Source organism: Prionailurus viverrinus, chromosome A2, assembly GCF_022837055.1.
Source record: "Prionailurus viverrinus isolate Anna chromosome A2, UM_Priviv_1.0, whole genome shotgun sequence".
Classification (NCBI taxonomy): Eukaryota; Metazoa; Chordata; class Mammalia; order Carnivora; family Felidae; genus Prionailurus; species Prionailurus viverrinus.
This window is the reverse complement of record NC_062562.1, coordinates 135557358-135571395: the sequence shown is the minus strand read 5'-3', so window position 1 is coordinate 135571395 and position 14038 is coordinate 135557358. Positions and strand designations below refer to the sequence as shown.

Sequence of the window (14038 nt, the reverse complement as noted above, 5' to 3'; positions counted from 1 at the left end):
CAAATGACAACTTGTTGGTTAGGTCTGAGGAGGGGTAAGGCACTCACTCACATATTGGAGGGAATTCAGGGAATGACAAAGAAAAGAGATTAAAGAGCTGAAGGGCTTGATTTATGAGGGAATGACTAAAATGTGTCTTGCTTGCTTAGATAATAATGAAGGCTGGGGGAAGGGATGAACACACTACATTTGAACTCCAAATGCTCCTTTTAGGCACAGGCTCTCCTTGGATGTTGCATAAAGGTTTCTCTAAAACAAAAACAGACCATTCAGCTAAACACTGAACCCCTTTCCATTTGTGCCTAGTAAGGAACATACAATAAATAGTGACATACAAGTAATTATTATCAGCTTTGTATGTGCAATTGTTTTAAAAGTCTATAATCCAAGAAAAGTGATACTGGCAGTCCACTACTATATGCAGATGGGCCCAAGTCAGAAAAAAAAAAGGTATAGGGTACTTTTTGTCATTTAAAATAAACATAGCTTTATGGAGTTATGGGAAAAATGCATATGTTTAGAACTTTTATTATTTGCTTTTTATTATTTAATATTAACTATTATGAAATAGAAGAACATATTTATAAATTTGGCCCAGGTCTTCAGTCATTAAAATGGTAATATATTCTTTTAAATAAAGCAGCACAGGAAAAAACTTTCTGGTTTTTAATTCCCTATACACATAGAACAATTTAGAATTATAATTATCTCATTTTATCTTGTAAAGACAGCCCCACTGAGGTAGGTGTTATTGTCATTCTAGCTTTACATATTGAGATCTAAGGTTCAAGAAGGGACTAGGTTATGAAGCAAATCAATTCCATTTGATACAAATTCTACCTATCATCTGCTGTGTGTTAGACACATGTCCAGTTACTGAGAATATAAAGATAAACAAGAAGTTTTTCTTTTCACTGTAATGTTAAAATAAATACATTTCTAAAGTGAAAAGTAATTACTCCTAATGTGTTATATTAGGATGTTCCTTATTCCTTTCCTCTTCAACTCTGGCCAGGTGTGACAGTGTTTCCATCTAGGATTCAGGCCTCAGGATCCATGTCTGAGCTGGTTACAGAACACAACAGATGGGAGCAGCAGTATGTAAAATTTGAAAAATAGCATTGTAGCAGGAGGGATCTTACAAGATTTCACACATCCAGGTGGCCACAAGATTGAGTCTGGGAAAGACAGCTAAAGCAGTGAGGTGCAGGCTGGGCCCCGAGAGGCAATGGTCCAGGAAGCTTGGCAAGAGAAAATCAGTGAACTGGGGGAGATAGGAGTAGGAAGGGAGAGATTTCATCCCTCCTTCATCCAGAGGATAGGAGTCCCTCAGCTTAGGGACGAGGCCAAAGAACCTTGATAGAGGCTTAAAAACTGAGTTCCAGAGGATGTTAACAGACATTTGCAGAAGAAGGTTCCTGGTCATTTGGGGAAAGCTGCACGAACCAAAATTAAAATGGTTTCTTCATTAGCTAGTTGGGGCACTGTAAAACCTCTGATCTTCCTGTCCTCCTTTTCCTGTTTTAGCTGGCTTCTCCAGACTGGACTTCTGAAGCATCCCTATGGCCATATATATCAATATGCTCCAAAATAACATAAATCCTCAGGTCAGTGTCAGACAGACTTTGTTCCAGCATTACATACTGCGCTTCTCGACTTTCCATAAAATATACTTTTGCACAAAAAGTCGTATAATAAGATAATTAGGGAAAATATAGAATTTCTTCACAAATATGTAAAAAATCAATTCTGTTTGAAGAGTCTAGGGTTATTTCATCTTAGGAACTGTATAGATATCTACAAACCATATAATAGAAAAGTTTCTCTATTATGAAAGGTATGTTGGTATACATTAAATGAAAGTTGATGTGAAAAGCATTGAAATCTAGTGGAAAGACGAAATTTGAAATCAAGAGACTTGAGTGTGAATCCTAGTTCTGCTATTTGCTCCTTAGGTGGCCCACAACAAATCACCTAATCTTCTAAACCTATGTTTACTTATCTATAAATGGGGATAATCGTCACTGGACCTCTAAACCTCACAGGTCTATGTGACTCTGAAATGAAATAATATATGTCAAAGTAATGTATTAATTAATCTTTCACTAAGTTTGTGAGTTACTGTTGACATAAATGTTGTGCCCTGGTATGTATTCCAAAGGAGACAGGTCTACTTTTGATGACCACTGTCCACAACTGGTCCTGGCTAACTTGAAACCTTGGCCCTAAACTACTTCCCACGTCGATGGGATTTCTGGTTCATTCTTAGGAGTGATTGATCCTTGGTCTCTCTTACATTCTATTGATCCACACTTGGCTGACCCTCTTGGTCATGGTGTACTCATTTGGCCAGTTGCTGACTGAGGCAGTTCCCACAAGTAGGGCTGGAGACTATCACAATCTCTTTTTAGCAAGGAATTCTTGTATGTATGGCTGCTTGAGGAGCATGAACTCTCCCTGGCAATAAGGAGCAAATCTCTCTCTAAACACATAATTCTCTCCATAGCTTTCACTGATGGAATATGAATCTACTTTACACTTACGTTTTGAATGGTAATTGGACAAACACAACATGAAATAAAATGCCATCCTTTCTTTTGATAAAAACAGTCTACTGCATGTCCAGAAGGGCCTTTTCTTTCTTTTCTCATGCTTTGCTTTCCTTTGTTTCTGTCCCAAGAGAGACAGAGGTATAATGTGATTAACTTGAGAAACTGATAAAGGGTTAAACAGCTGTCACACAAATCTTCCATCTTAGATTTCCTCTTATATATAAGGAAAATGGAGTATGGAAGAAGACTGAATGATGATACCTAAATAATCCCTTCTAACCACCCCTTCTCTCCCCAGACTACCATTCTGTGACATGACAGATGTTATACACTTGTTAGAGAAAAGAATCATTCTGTATGTAAGCAAAAAAAGAAAGTGTTTTGCGTCTATTTGCAGAGATCCCTTGGGCCATGTTGGGAATAGCACTGAAAGGCTGAGGATGATGTCAAATCATGTTTTTCTAGGTCCAACAATTTTGTAGGACATTGAATAATGGGTATTTAATTTACAGAAAAATAAGTTTTCTCTTCCATATAGGACCATGCTTGGAAGGGCAGATAAAGAACCATTTATCTCTAATCCTTCCATCAGAGATACAGGAACAGAAAAATAGTCTTTATCTGGGTGTAAAAACATTTGCAAATAAACCTTTGTTTTCATCAAGAAAAACCAAATGGAATCTTTCAAATGGCAAACACAGTAATTGTTGAAAGCAAAAGGTCACACTAGATTAGTTTTATTGAAAAAAAAAAGAAGTGATAAAAGCTCTTTCTCCTTCTCTAAAACTAATTAAAGAAGCAGATGAAAGAACTTTGCTGTGGTAAACATGCTGTTCACTGAAGCAGGCTTCCATTTAATTTCATGCTGGGCTTGCTTAATTATTGTATAAAACACAATTCAAGGTTAGTAAACTTACATGACTATGAACGTGTGCATGAATTTGGCTGTGGATAAAATCTTTTTGAAAAAGCAGAAAAATTTTGGTAGAAATACATTATTACTTGGGTGAGATGATCTATAGTAACTTACATTACATGTAAACAAGAACTATCCTATTACTTTGTGTTTGTTCATATTTGCATTCAGGCTATCTTTCAGGGAAAAAAAGTCTGAATGTCTAAAACAATATGTTGAAGGATAAATGTGACTGGGGCTATTGATAAAGTCTTGATCATTTTGCCCATTTTATTACTTACTACTTGAAGTAAAAATGATTGAAGTGATGTAAGAGGGCTGTACTCTAGTCTTTGTTTTGCTACTGTTCCATCACCTGTCAAACCACTTAAACTCTCTGGGCTTTAGTGTTCTTTGTTGCAACAGGCTGGGTTAGAAACAACGATCTGTTATTCTCCAATTAAATTACATTTGGAGGCTAATATATTCCTAAAGTAGAGGAAATCCAGCTCATTTAGAAATCAGTTTAGAGAGGACCATACCCAGATACAAAATTCCCAGTATTCTAAGGAACTACAGAACTACAATTGATGCATTTACTTTCATAGCTCTTACCTATTATATTATAATGAGCACATTTAGGTGTCCAGGGAAATGTATAACATCAGCAAGATAATGCATTACAGGCAGCCTATTTAACAGATCGTGTCCCACATTTGCTACTTTTTAATACACACACAAGAAACAATTTTTAAATGCTTCATTAAAAAGCAGCCCACGATTACACTTACCTTTTAGTCTTAATGCCAAAAAAATTTGTTTTTCAGAGTTTAGATATTTGCTGATGTAGTATAAGATAATGACCTAGTACAAAAATTCTATTCATATAGCTATGAAGTCAATTAAGTTCAAGCTGATGATTTAAGAGAATATCTTTAAGCATTTCTTACCTTAATTTCCAGTACATTTTCATTGCCTATTGAGATCATCACTGGCTTTTCAAAAGGCTTAAACACAGGATTATGTACATAAATGAGATCAAAGTATTTGGAATGGATCCCATCTAACATGAAAAAGGCTTTGGTTTTCAGAGGGAGTTGCAGATTCAGCTGTTGCAGTGAAGGAGTTGTACAGCAGATTATCTCTGAATTAGAGCGATGGTGACATGCCTATAGTAAGACACAATTATCCACTGTAGACAGAATACAGCCAAACAACATCAATAGCAACTTCCACATTTCATTGTTTTAGACAATCAATTGAAAATATGTAATTTTTGAAAAAAAAATCCGCATTTAACTTCCTAATGTTAAAGAACACATTTCGGAAAGTATGACAGATGCAATATTATCCAAATAACACCGTCTTTAAAGGAATGCAGAACTTCATTTGCCTTGAATAAGCTATATGGATCTGAAGCTGGCTCTCCCTCTGTCACTTTTATTTTCCTTAAGATGACAAGACAGTCATCTGAAGGGACTGCCTCTTCATTTATGAAACAGCTATGGGACAGTGAGAGCTGGACTTTGTGTGGTGAGAAGTCCTTGATTCACATCAGACCTTTAAAATAAGCCATGAGAATCAGGGCAAAGCCCTTGCTAGGAGACTCAGTTTTCTGAAGTAAGAATTAAAATTAAAGTGTGTGATACTACATGGTACAAAGTATGTTGTCGTCAACTACCAAGCACCATACTGCTGACATTATAATTAGCTATGTAGTCGGGTCATCTGTTTGATGTGTTTTAAGCCTCAATTTCTGAGTGTCAGGTTCTATGCAAAATACTTTACAGGCAGGTCTCATTTAATTCTCACGGTTCTGAGAGGTGCTATGATTACCCACAGTTTACAAGATGAAGAAACTAAGCTTTTGGGCTAGTGTCATTAGACGAGGTCACACAACTGTGAGGGGCAAAGTGGGAACATAAGTCCTAGGACACTGGCTCAACTTCACTGACTTAATTCCCATGCGATATGGCTTCTTGCTCTCTCTCTCTATGTATTCTATATTGGTAGATTTTTTCCTACACTATTTTACAAAGTCTCTGCTATTATTATTTCATGTGCTTTCATCTCTCATTTCAAATCTTCCCCTTTGGAATTCTGATTTATGGAAGTTTGGAAAATGTGGTTTCCTCTTGATTGTGCTTAGACTAAACCAGCAACACAAAGTGGCACATATGAGGTTAAATGGTTGTATTTTTTCCCCAAGGAAAAGACAAACAAGCAACAACATCCTTAGATTTCCTTTTCTTTGACAAGTAGAGTTGGAGATAAAACAATTACTTATGCCCACAATAGAAAAAGGACTCAGGATATACATAAAAAGCACAAGCAAAATTTAGTATTTGATATTTTCTTTTAAAAATAATGAAAAAAAATTATCCTATATTTAAAAATGTATGCTGTAAGCAGATAAAGAAAACAGATACATAGATATAATAGAAATAAAATGTTAGTTTTATATCAAATTCATATTATAATGCCAAAAGCTATTTATTCCTATCGTCTTGAAAAATGGAAATGAACAGTGTTACTGCCAGTACAATAATTCTCTATTAACAACAAGAAATTTGAAAACTATATAATAAACTGCTGGCTTCTGGGATATAATGTGTATTAATATTAATTTTGTTAAGGAGGTGGTTAGTATTTTTATTTTAAAAGATTAGAGTGTGTTGAACTTAAAAATTATCATGGCTAGATCAGTATACTGAAATCAGACCTGGCCAAGAGTTTTTATTTGTTAAATAATAAATGGGTTCAATTCATCATGCTCAGCTTCAAATTCTATAAGCACCAAGGAACACAGAAGAACACACATTTCTTTATGAAGTAGTTCTCAATAAACAACAGTCAAGTAGAATTCTTCATTCTTGTCCAATTCTAATGCAGAGTTCTATTGTGCTAATATGTTTGTGGCTAAAACAATAGAAGTTTATATTTTCAGATATGTAGAGATAAGATTTTTATCTTCTACCATTATTTGAATCTTCCTTGGGTTATGGAACTCTTATGTCTCATGCCTAGGAGATTTTTAAATAAATTAAAAAGTTGATTACAAATGAATGAATAAAGCCAAAAGGTTTTCTACATGTCATCATAATGCTGGTGAGGGAGGAGGAAATTTAGCCGTTATTTTAATAACCTAGGCTCACCATAAATTAGATATTGCTAATCATTTCTCAGATTTCTAAAGAGTCCCATGCCAACACCAAAAAAGGGTATTCTTATTTGGTTAATGAAAAATTGTTCTGTTTGGCTGTGAAGAAGTGATGTTCCTTAAATTAATAGCAGTGGTATTCTAACTTTGTTTGTGGCCATGTGTGGGGATTGGTTTTAAAGCTCTCTACTTCATACGGTGACTCCCTGGAGTACAATCTCTCAGGAATATGATAAAAATCTAATAATACTGTTTAGAGGTGATGCAATGTGGCTGATTGAGAAGGTCAAGAAAAATCTCATTGGAGGTGACCCTATTGTTTGGTGATTTGGCTTGACATTTTTAGCCCCAAATTGGTTTTTGTAATTAAAGAACACTGTGGCCTTAGTCTTCAAGAAATATTGGATGGTGAATAGAAAAGAAAGTGCTATAATTCAATCTATCACCTGCCCAATCAAGACCCTGCTTGAGAGAGGGCACTTAGAACTTTCATTTTTAGTTGAGTGCACAAGTCCAACTAGATTATGGTATCTGACATTAGAGAAAAATGTCAACAAAAAAATGAAATCTTTGTAAATAACTCCAACCTTCCTAAAGTCTAAATGAAAACTGCCACTTTAATATGATCTATATAAATTGTTAGACCACAAAATAGGTCACTTTGAAGGAGGCATTCAGTTAAATTTTGACTGACCTTGCAAATAAAAGGAGGGAAGGTGGAGAAATACCAAGCAACAAATGGTCTAGGACCTCAGTCTAATGGTCCTTCTCATTACTTGATAACATGCTATCAAAGGGACAAGAAGAACAGTAAGAACACCGTTCTTACACTGGGATGTAAGAACATACATACGTGTGCCTGCCACTTAGACAAGGATGCTGCTGCAAGATTACAGCAAAAGGGATAATAGGGGTAATGTCCTCTGCTGCATTAAAAAAAGGGGGAGATAGAGGAATTCTATGGACTGTTTATGCCCCTCCCAAATTCACATGTTGTAATCCTAATCCTCAGCATGATGGTAGTTGGAGATGGGGCCTCAGGAAGGTAATTAGTGGAGTTCTTATGAAGGAGTTAGCGCCCTTATAAGAAGAGACACAGAGAGCTTGCTTCCTCTTTCACTCTCTGCCATGTGAGGATACAATGAGAAGATGGTCTTCTGCAAATCAGAAACAGTGCCCTTACCAGACACCTTGATCTTGGATTTTCTAGCCTTTGGAACTGCGAGAAATTAATGTTTGTTGTTTAAGCCACCCAGTCTATGGGGTTTTTATTGTAGCACCTGAACTAAGACAGGGAATGACGTAGTTTCCATCTGTACTATCTTTAAAAACACTGCCTCAAGTTGGTTCTCATCATTTGTGTCTAAGCATTTTGTATGTATATGTGCATTTTACAATGTTAGGCTGAGACAAGATAATTTTAGTTGTTGAATAAAATATACTATTTGACCTGTGCTGCAAGGAAGGGAACTAGCAATCAGAAGCAAAACCCAAATGTCCTCTGCACACTGAAAACCAGTGGTAAAGGAAGAGATGCACAGCTTTAAGCACAACCATCACTCAAAGGACTTACCACTGTAAAGTTCCTTCTTGTTTCATGTACACTTATTACCATCCTTAGGACACTAACTGAATTCAGGTTTTTCCCAACAGCTGTTATGGTGCTCCCACCACTGAAAAATAAAGTAGAAAAACAGCAATATTGAGGGGTACCTGGGTAGCTCAGTCAGTTAAGCATTCCAACTCTTGGTTTCAGCTCAGGTTGTAATATCATGGTTCGTGAGATCAAGCCCCGTGTTGGGATCCACACTTGAGAGTGTGGAACCTCTCAAGATTCTCTTTTTTTCTCTCTGCCCTTCCTCTGCTTACATGTAAGCACTCACACTCTTTCTCAAAATAAATAAATAAATAAATAAATAAATAAATAAATAAATAAATAAATAAATAAATAAATAAAATAAACACAGCAATAAGGAGAGGTTCTTTCTCTACCAAATATTTTAAGAAATAAGTTAAATTAAATCACATGTAGTGATTGCAAGATATAGTCAGAACCAAAGTCAAATAGAGGTTCAGTGGTAACTCTTCTTTGGAAACAACTTATTTAACTTGAAAATATTTTTAAAAATTCCTATTTCATCAGTTGAAGAAATGCATTTTTCTTTTTAGCCACAAAGTATGCAAAAGAAATATTTTTTCTCTCTCTTAAAAATAAATCAAAGAGAAACGAACTTTATTGTGTTAGACTGGCAGAATTAATGGAAACAAGGCAGACTGAACTGGATCCAATGAGATACTGATTCAAAGGTAATCTAGTGTAGGGAAAAGCTATATCTAAAGTAGGCAGAGCAAAAAACACTGAAGAATGGAAGGAAAAATAGGTAATTCTACTTTTGGGCACTGAAGTTAGTACAGAATTGACATGTATATAAGTGCATAAATACTATGGTGCCACATTGAACTATTTCACTGAAATCCATTTAAAACGTAATAGAGTAGGATAAAATGTTTCTTGGCATGAACCTAGCAATGATAAAATTAAATTGTACTCAGAACCTGAATGTAGTTTTCACTCCTGAATTGGAAAGGCAGCCTTTAAAAGAAATGCAACCGCATCAAAGCCAGAGATAGAACTGCAGTTCCTCTTGACTATTTGACAGACAAATCATCCATATGTTCATTATTTTCTTACACCCATCAGAAGCTTTTACTTACCTAATAAAAGATTTGGTTGGATGAATTGCATAGACAATGGGGTCTTCCTGGTAACTGAAACTGTTCATCTCTCGGTTGGCTAAGTCAATTTTCAATTTAATAGGAAACTCAGTTGGAATGGTTTGAGCTGGGGTATAACATTCGAGAATACTATCTGACACACTGAACAAAAAAAATTAAGAAAATTGACCTTAGCTATTAGATATACATATTTTAGAATTATATGCACAAAAGTATATCACTCACTGGCTCCTAAATGAGAATTTCCAGATGTGTCTAGAAAAAAGTTCTTTCTAATGCAGCCTATTTACATTTGACTGGATCCCAAACTCAGCCTTGTTATAGACAAGCCATCTTTGACTTCAGAACATTTGGGATTTTAAGCAATTTTTAAAGTATCTTTTTGGTACTTGATTAAACTGAGCTCTTTCACCTCTAAGAATCAGAAACATAACTTCTTTCTAAACCCAATCTCCCCCATGTTTCTCACCTCTCCAAAGTGATTTAATCTAATTGTAAATATTGATGGAAATGTTTATTTTAATTTACTGTCAATTACCAGAATCTCACAGCTCACAGCATAGCTAGGATACTAAGATGTAATGTAACAGTAGAGAAGGTAGATGGGAAGATGAAACTTAAAAGTGGAATTAATAAACATAATGGAAGGGTAAAAAAGTCAGCAAAAAGGTAGATGGATATGGGAAAAGAAATTTTGTCAGTATGGGAGTAAATAATGTGCATCTTGATTTTCCTCCACAAAAAAAAACAAAACAAAACAATCTCTTCTTGATTTGTTAGGTACAGATACTAATCCTACTTAACTGATACAACAAAAAGTAAATTCACAACACCTTTTTAAAGTACACGTTTTTCCACCAATTGAAATGTGTCTAGAATTCCCACTGTTAAGGTACTTTCCAGTTAAAGTAAGCAAGGTGCCACCGGTCTTAGGACCATAACTTGGAAAAATACTTGTTATTACAGGATCCTGGATGGGAAATAAAAACAAAACAAAACAAAGTAACTTGTTGACTTTATAACTAAACAAATTTGGTACCAAATATCCTAGTTCATGAGAACTGTAGTGCTTAGACTTACCACATAGGAAAATGTACTGTATTGTGCTGTCCCTCGCCCATTTGAAATAATTATGGATATATTGAAATGCTCATTCACTGCAGGACCAACTGTGCATTTCAACCTGAAAAAAACCCAAAGTTTAATATGTTGCAAATCCAAAGGCTTTTTCTGGTTTGGCTGTTTTATATGAAGGAACATTAGCTCTAAATTATGATGAGCTGGATACTCTGAATAGCAAGTAGAGTTTTGTGGTAAGCATTAGGGCTAAAAATTGTATATTTCTAGTTCTGTACTATTACACTTCACACAGACAAAACAGCAACAGTTAAATCTCACCTGTGCAGACCTCACCAACTGAAAAATTCATAATAATCTAAGTGTAATCCTCTAAAATTGTAGGCATAATGTTTGGTATTCTTAAGATAAATATTTCAACAGCATATGAAACAATGGGATAATAATAAATAAACCAAATCTCTTCATTAAAGAATGTCAACAGGCACATTTCTGTAATTACATGTATCATGTGTGTATTTAAATTATTTAAAAAATAATGAAATTGTGACAGACTTTCCATAGAATTATTTTTTTAAGTATTAAAAAAATAAAATAAAATAAAACATTTATTTATTTTGAGAGAGAGAGAGAAAGAGTGCACAAGCAGGGGAGAGGCAGAGAGAGAATCCCAAGCAGTCTCTGTGCTGGCGTGATCTCACAAACCATGATCTCATGACCTGAGCCAAAATCAAGAGTTGGATACTTAACTGACTGAGCCACCTAGGTGCCTCTCCATATAATTCTTTTTGAATTAATAATGTTATAGTCTTGAAAAAGTATAAATATGATTTTTTTTTGTTAAACAACTATTCAAAGAAGAAAAATGAGTTATGTTTCACTTTTACAGGTTATAATATATAATGCAAGGAGTAAGAACTTACAAGGAAGATTTCTAGAATGGATTTGTTTTTCCATTAACAAGTATGACATTACTTGACGTTTTGGTTTCAGTAAATGAGTAGACTTAGACCTCTGTGCCCTGGAAGAAATTCTACAAGGTATAAAATAATCACTTGATAGGATAGTTTCAACCATAAAACTTGAAATGTTTGATTGTTATTACTAAATGATAACTAAAAACTTCTGGATTCTCTGTTCATTATGGGATTTACATTTGATAGAAGGTACATGTAGAAAATGGCAGAAGAAGGATGTATCTTGGATCAGGAGAGTTGAGTTAGAAGGCCTATTAAGCTCTTACTCTCTGGATTGCCTCTGCTAAACTACACTCCACCTTTCTGAACTTCAGGTCCCACCTTTGTAAAACAGGTCTGGTATTGCTATCTCCTGGGATTTGGGAATAGCTAAATGAGATACCTTTCCATTACAGTACCAATAAATATCAACTGAAGATAAATTTAAATGCATCAAGAAAAGAAAGAAAGAAAGAAAGAATTCTCAAAAATATGACTGAGCTGCTTCACTACATTTCTGGGGTTTAGAAAGTGAATTTAGAAGAGAGGGTCTATATTGAGCTGTTTACTGATTTTTATAGAAAAAGCCATCAGAGACTCTATATTTGAAGACTTTAAAGATGGAGCAACACTAGCCAGTGCTGTTCTTTCAAATCTACCCAAACAATTTCTGAAGAAATGTAACAAAAATGGTTTCAAAACTCCCAGATGCTGGATTCTTCTTTTCTTTACTAGGTAATGTCACCTTTCTTCTTTATTAATCCTGGTAAGTAAATAGGATTAAAAACAAAACAGTTCCACTAGGGATGTTACAAGGCCAAGACCCTTTTTTAACTCAAGACATGGATTTTTGGGATAATTTTACAAGCATTCATCCTGAAACACAACCTGTTTTCCAACCACACCCCAGCAAAACATTTTAAGATCCTTACATATTTGTTGTGCTCTCACTTAAGGTCAAAGTGCAGCTCTCATTTCCAAGGAAAACTCTAGTTTTCTTTAAATCAAATTTATTATTCCTCCTGAATCCAAAGTCCCAGCCACACACAGTGAGCATCGTTCCTCCTTCCAGGGGTGCACTGGTTGGGAAAACCTAAAAGGACAACCGAAAACTTAAAAAAAATTCAAGACATTATCCTTCATTTGTGTGCAAAACAAACAAAATATATATCCTCAGTCTAAAATTCTTCTATCCTGCCACTATCTAAAAAAACAAAACAAAAAAACAAAACTGAAAAAGTGTCAAAAGTTTCACGGAATCTGGAACAAATATGAAAATTACCTAACATGCTGATGAATAAAAGCTGTTTTCAGGAGATCCAGAGATGGGACAGAAAGCAGATTCAGCCTGGGTGGAAATGAAGGGTCTTTGTGGGTCACTCTGAAGTGAATTTATCTAGTAATCTTCCAGGTTGGAATAGACACAGTTTGGGCCCAGACTTTTACATGTTTGTAACTCTCATTATAACTCCTTCATGGGCCTCCAGATCAAACTCTGATCAAAAATCCTTCATGTGCCCTAGAAGCCAAGCACCAATAAGTGCCTTGCTCCATGCACCAGCTGGGTGTTTGCTATAGTCTTGTGCTATGGTACTCCCCACCCAGAGAAGAAATTCACACAGTAAAAACACCTCTTGGTGTCCAGTGTTTTCATAATTGCATCCAGCAGCTATCATAAGACCAAACACAAAGATGGTATTCAATATATATCTGGCATTCACTCATTCATTATTCATTATAAATTATTTGCTATGTGCCAAGCACTAACAAATGAATAGGTGAATCTATTTCTTTATACTTGTTAACTCACATTTATTACTGATTTGGAATTTTTCTTTTCTCCTTTAAATATGGTCACTATTTTCTATAGACAAGCTGGTTAGTTGACACACCCAGCTTTTAAAAAATGATATAATTTTGGGGTGCCTGGGTGGCGCAGTCGGTTGGGCGTCCGACTTCAGCCAGGTCACGATCTCGCGGTCCATGAGTTCGAGCCCCGCGTCGGGCTCTGGGCTGATGGCTCAGGGCCTGGAGCCTGTTTCGGATTCTGTGTCTCCCTCTCTCTCTGCCCCTCCCCCGTTCATGCTCTGTCTCTCTCTGTCCCAAAAATAAATAAACGTTGAAAAAAAAAATTAAAAAAAAAGATATAATTTTAAATAAATATATTATTTCTATTAGAAACAGATAAAAAAAAAAAACTAGAGAGAGCCCCAAATGTAATCTGTATTGTAGCAATGTTTCTAATTATCTCTCTTGGCATTATTTTACATCTCATTTCTAGAGCTGACTTTTTTTCTCTCCCATGTTCTATGTTAAATACATACATCATTTTATTATTGCAGGCTCACTTTTGGTGTGTTGAAAGTAAAACATGAGTTCATTACCGAAACTTTGGCAACTGCGATATAAGATAGCAGTAGGTGCTTATGAAGTCTACAAGACAACTGTTCTTAGGCTAAAACTATTAAAACAAAACAAATTTCTAAGTTAAAAATAAGCTTCTCCTCAGCAGCTTTGTTACAATTGAGAAAGGAAATGCTCTTTTGGGGAGGACATATTGTAAATTGTGCTGGAAAAGTACAATGGTGGGAAAACATAGCACAACCATAGAGACAACTCAAAAACCAGTAAAAGTGTTTGCTAAAGACCAGTTAGTAAAAGT

The 14038-nt window shown here is 35.3% G+C and overlaps 1 protein-coding gene across 2 annotated transcripts in view; it reads right to left on the bottom strand.

Annotated features, from left to right (window-relative positions):
• The window catches only part of MET (MET proto-oncogene, receptor tyrosine kinase), a 112662-nt gene that overhangs the window by 28781 nt on the left and 69843 nt on the right, over positions 1 to 14038 (bottom strand). For both annotated transcript variants that reach the window (XM_047850094.1, XM_047850095.1), the window contains exons 6-11: positions 12309 to 12469; positions 10424 to 10526; positions 10177 to 10313; positions 9323 to 9484; positions 8181 to 8280; positions 4398 to 4616 (exon numbers count right to left, since the gene is read on the bottom strand). In XM_047850094.1, coding sequence (XP_047706050.1) covers positions 4398 to 4616; positions 8181 to 8280; positions 9323 to 9484; positions 10177 to 10313; positions 10424 to 10526; positions 12309 to 12469 — 882 coding nt within the window. The remainder of the gene's footprint in view (positions 1 to 4397; positions 4617 to 8180; positions 8281 to 9322; positions 9485 to 10176; positions 10314 to 10423; positions 10527 to 12308; positions 12470 to 14038) is intronic.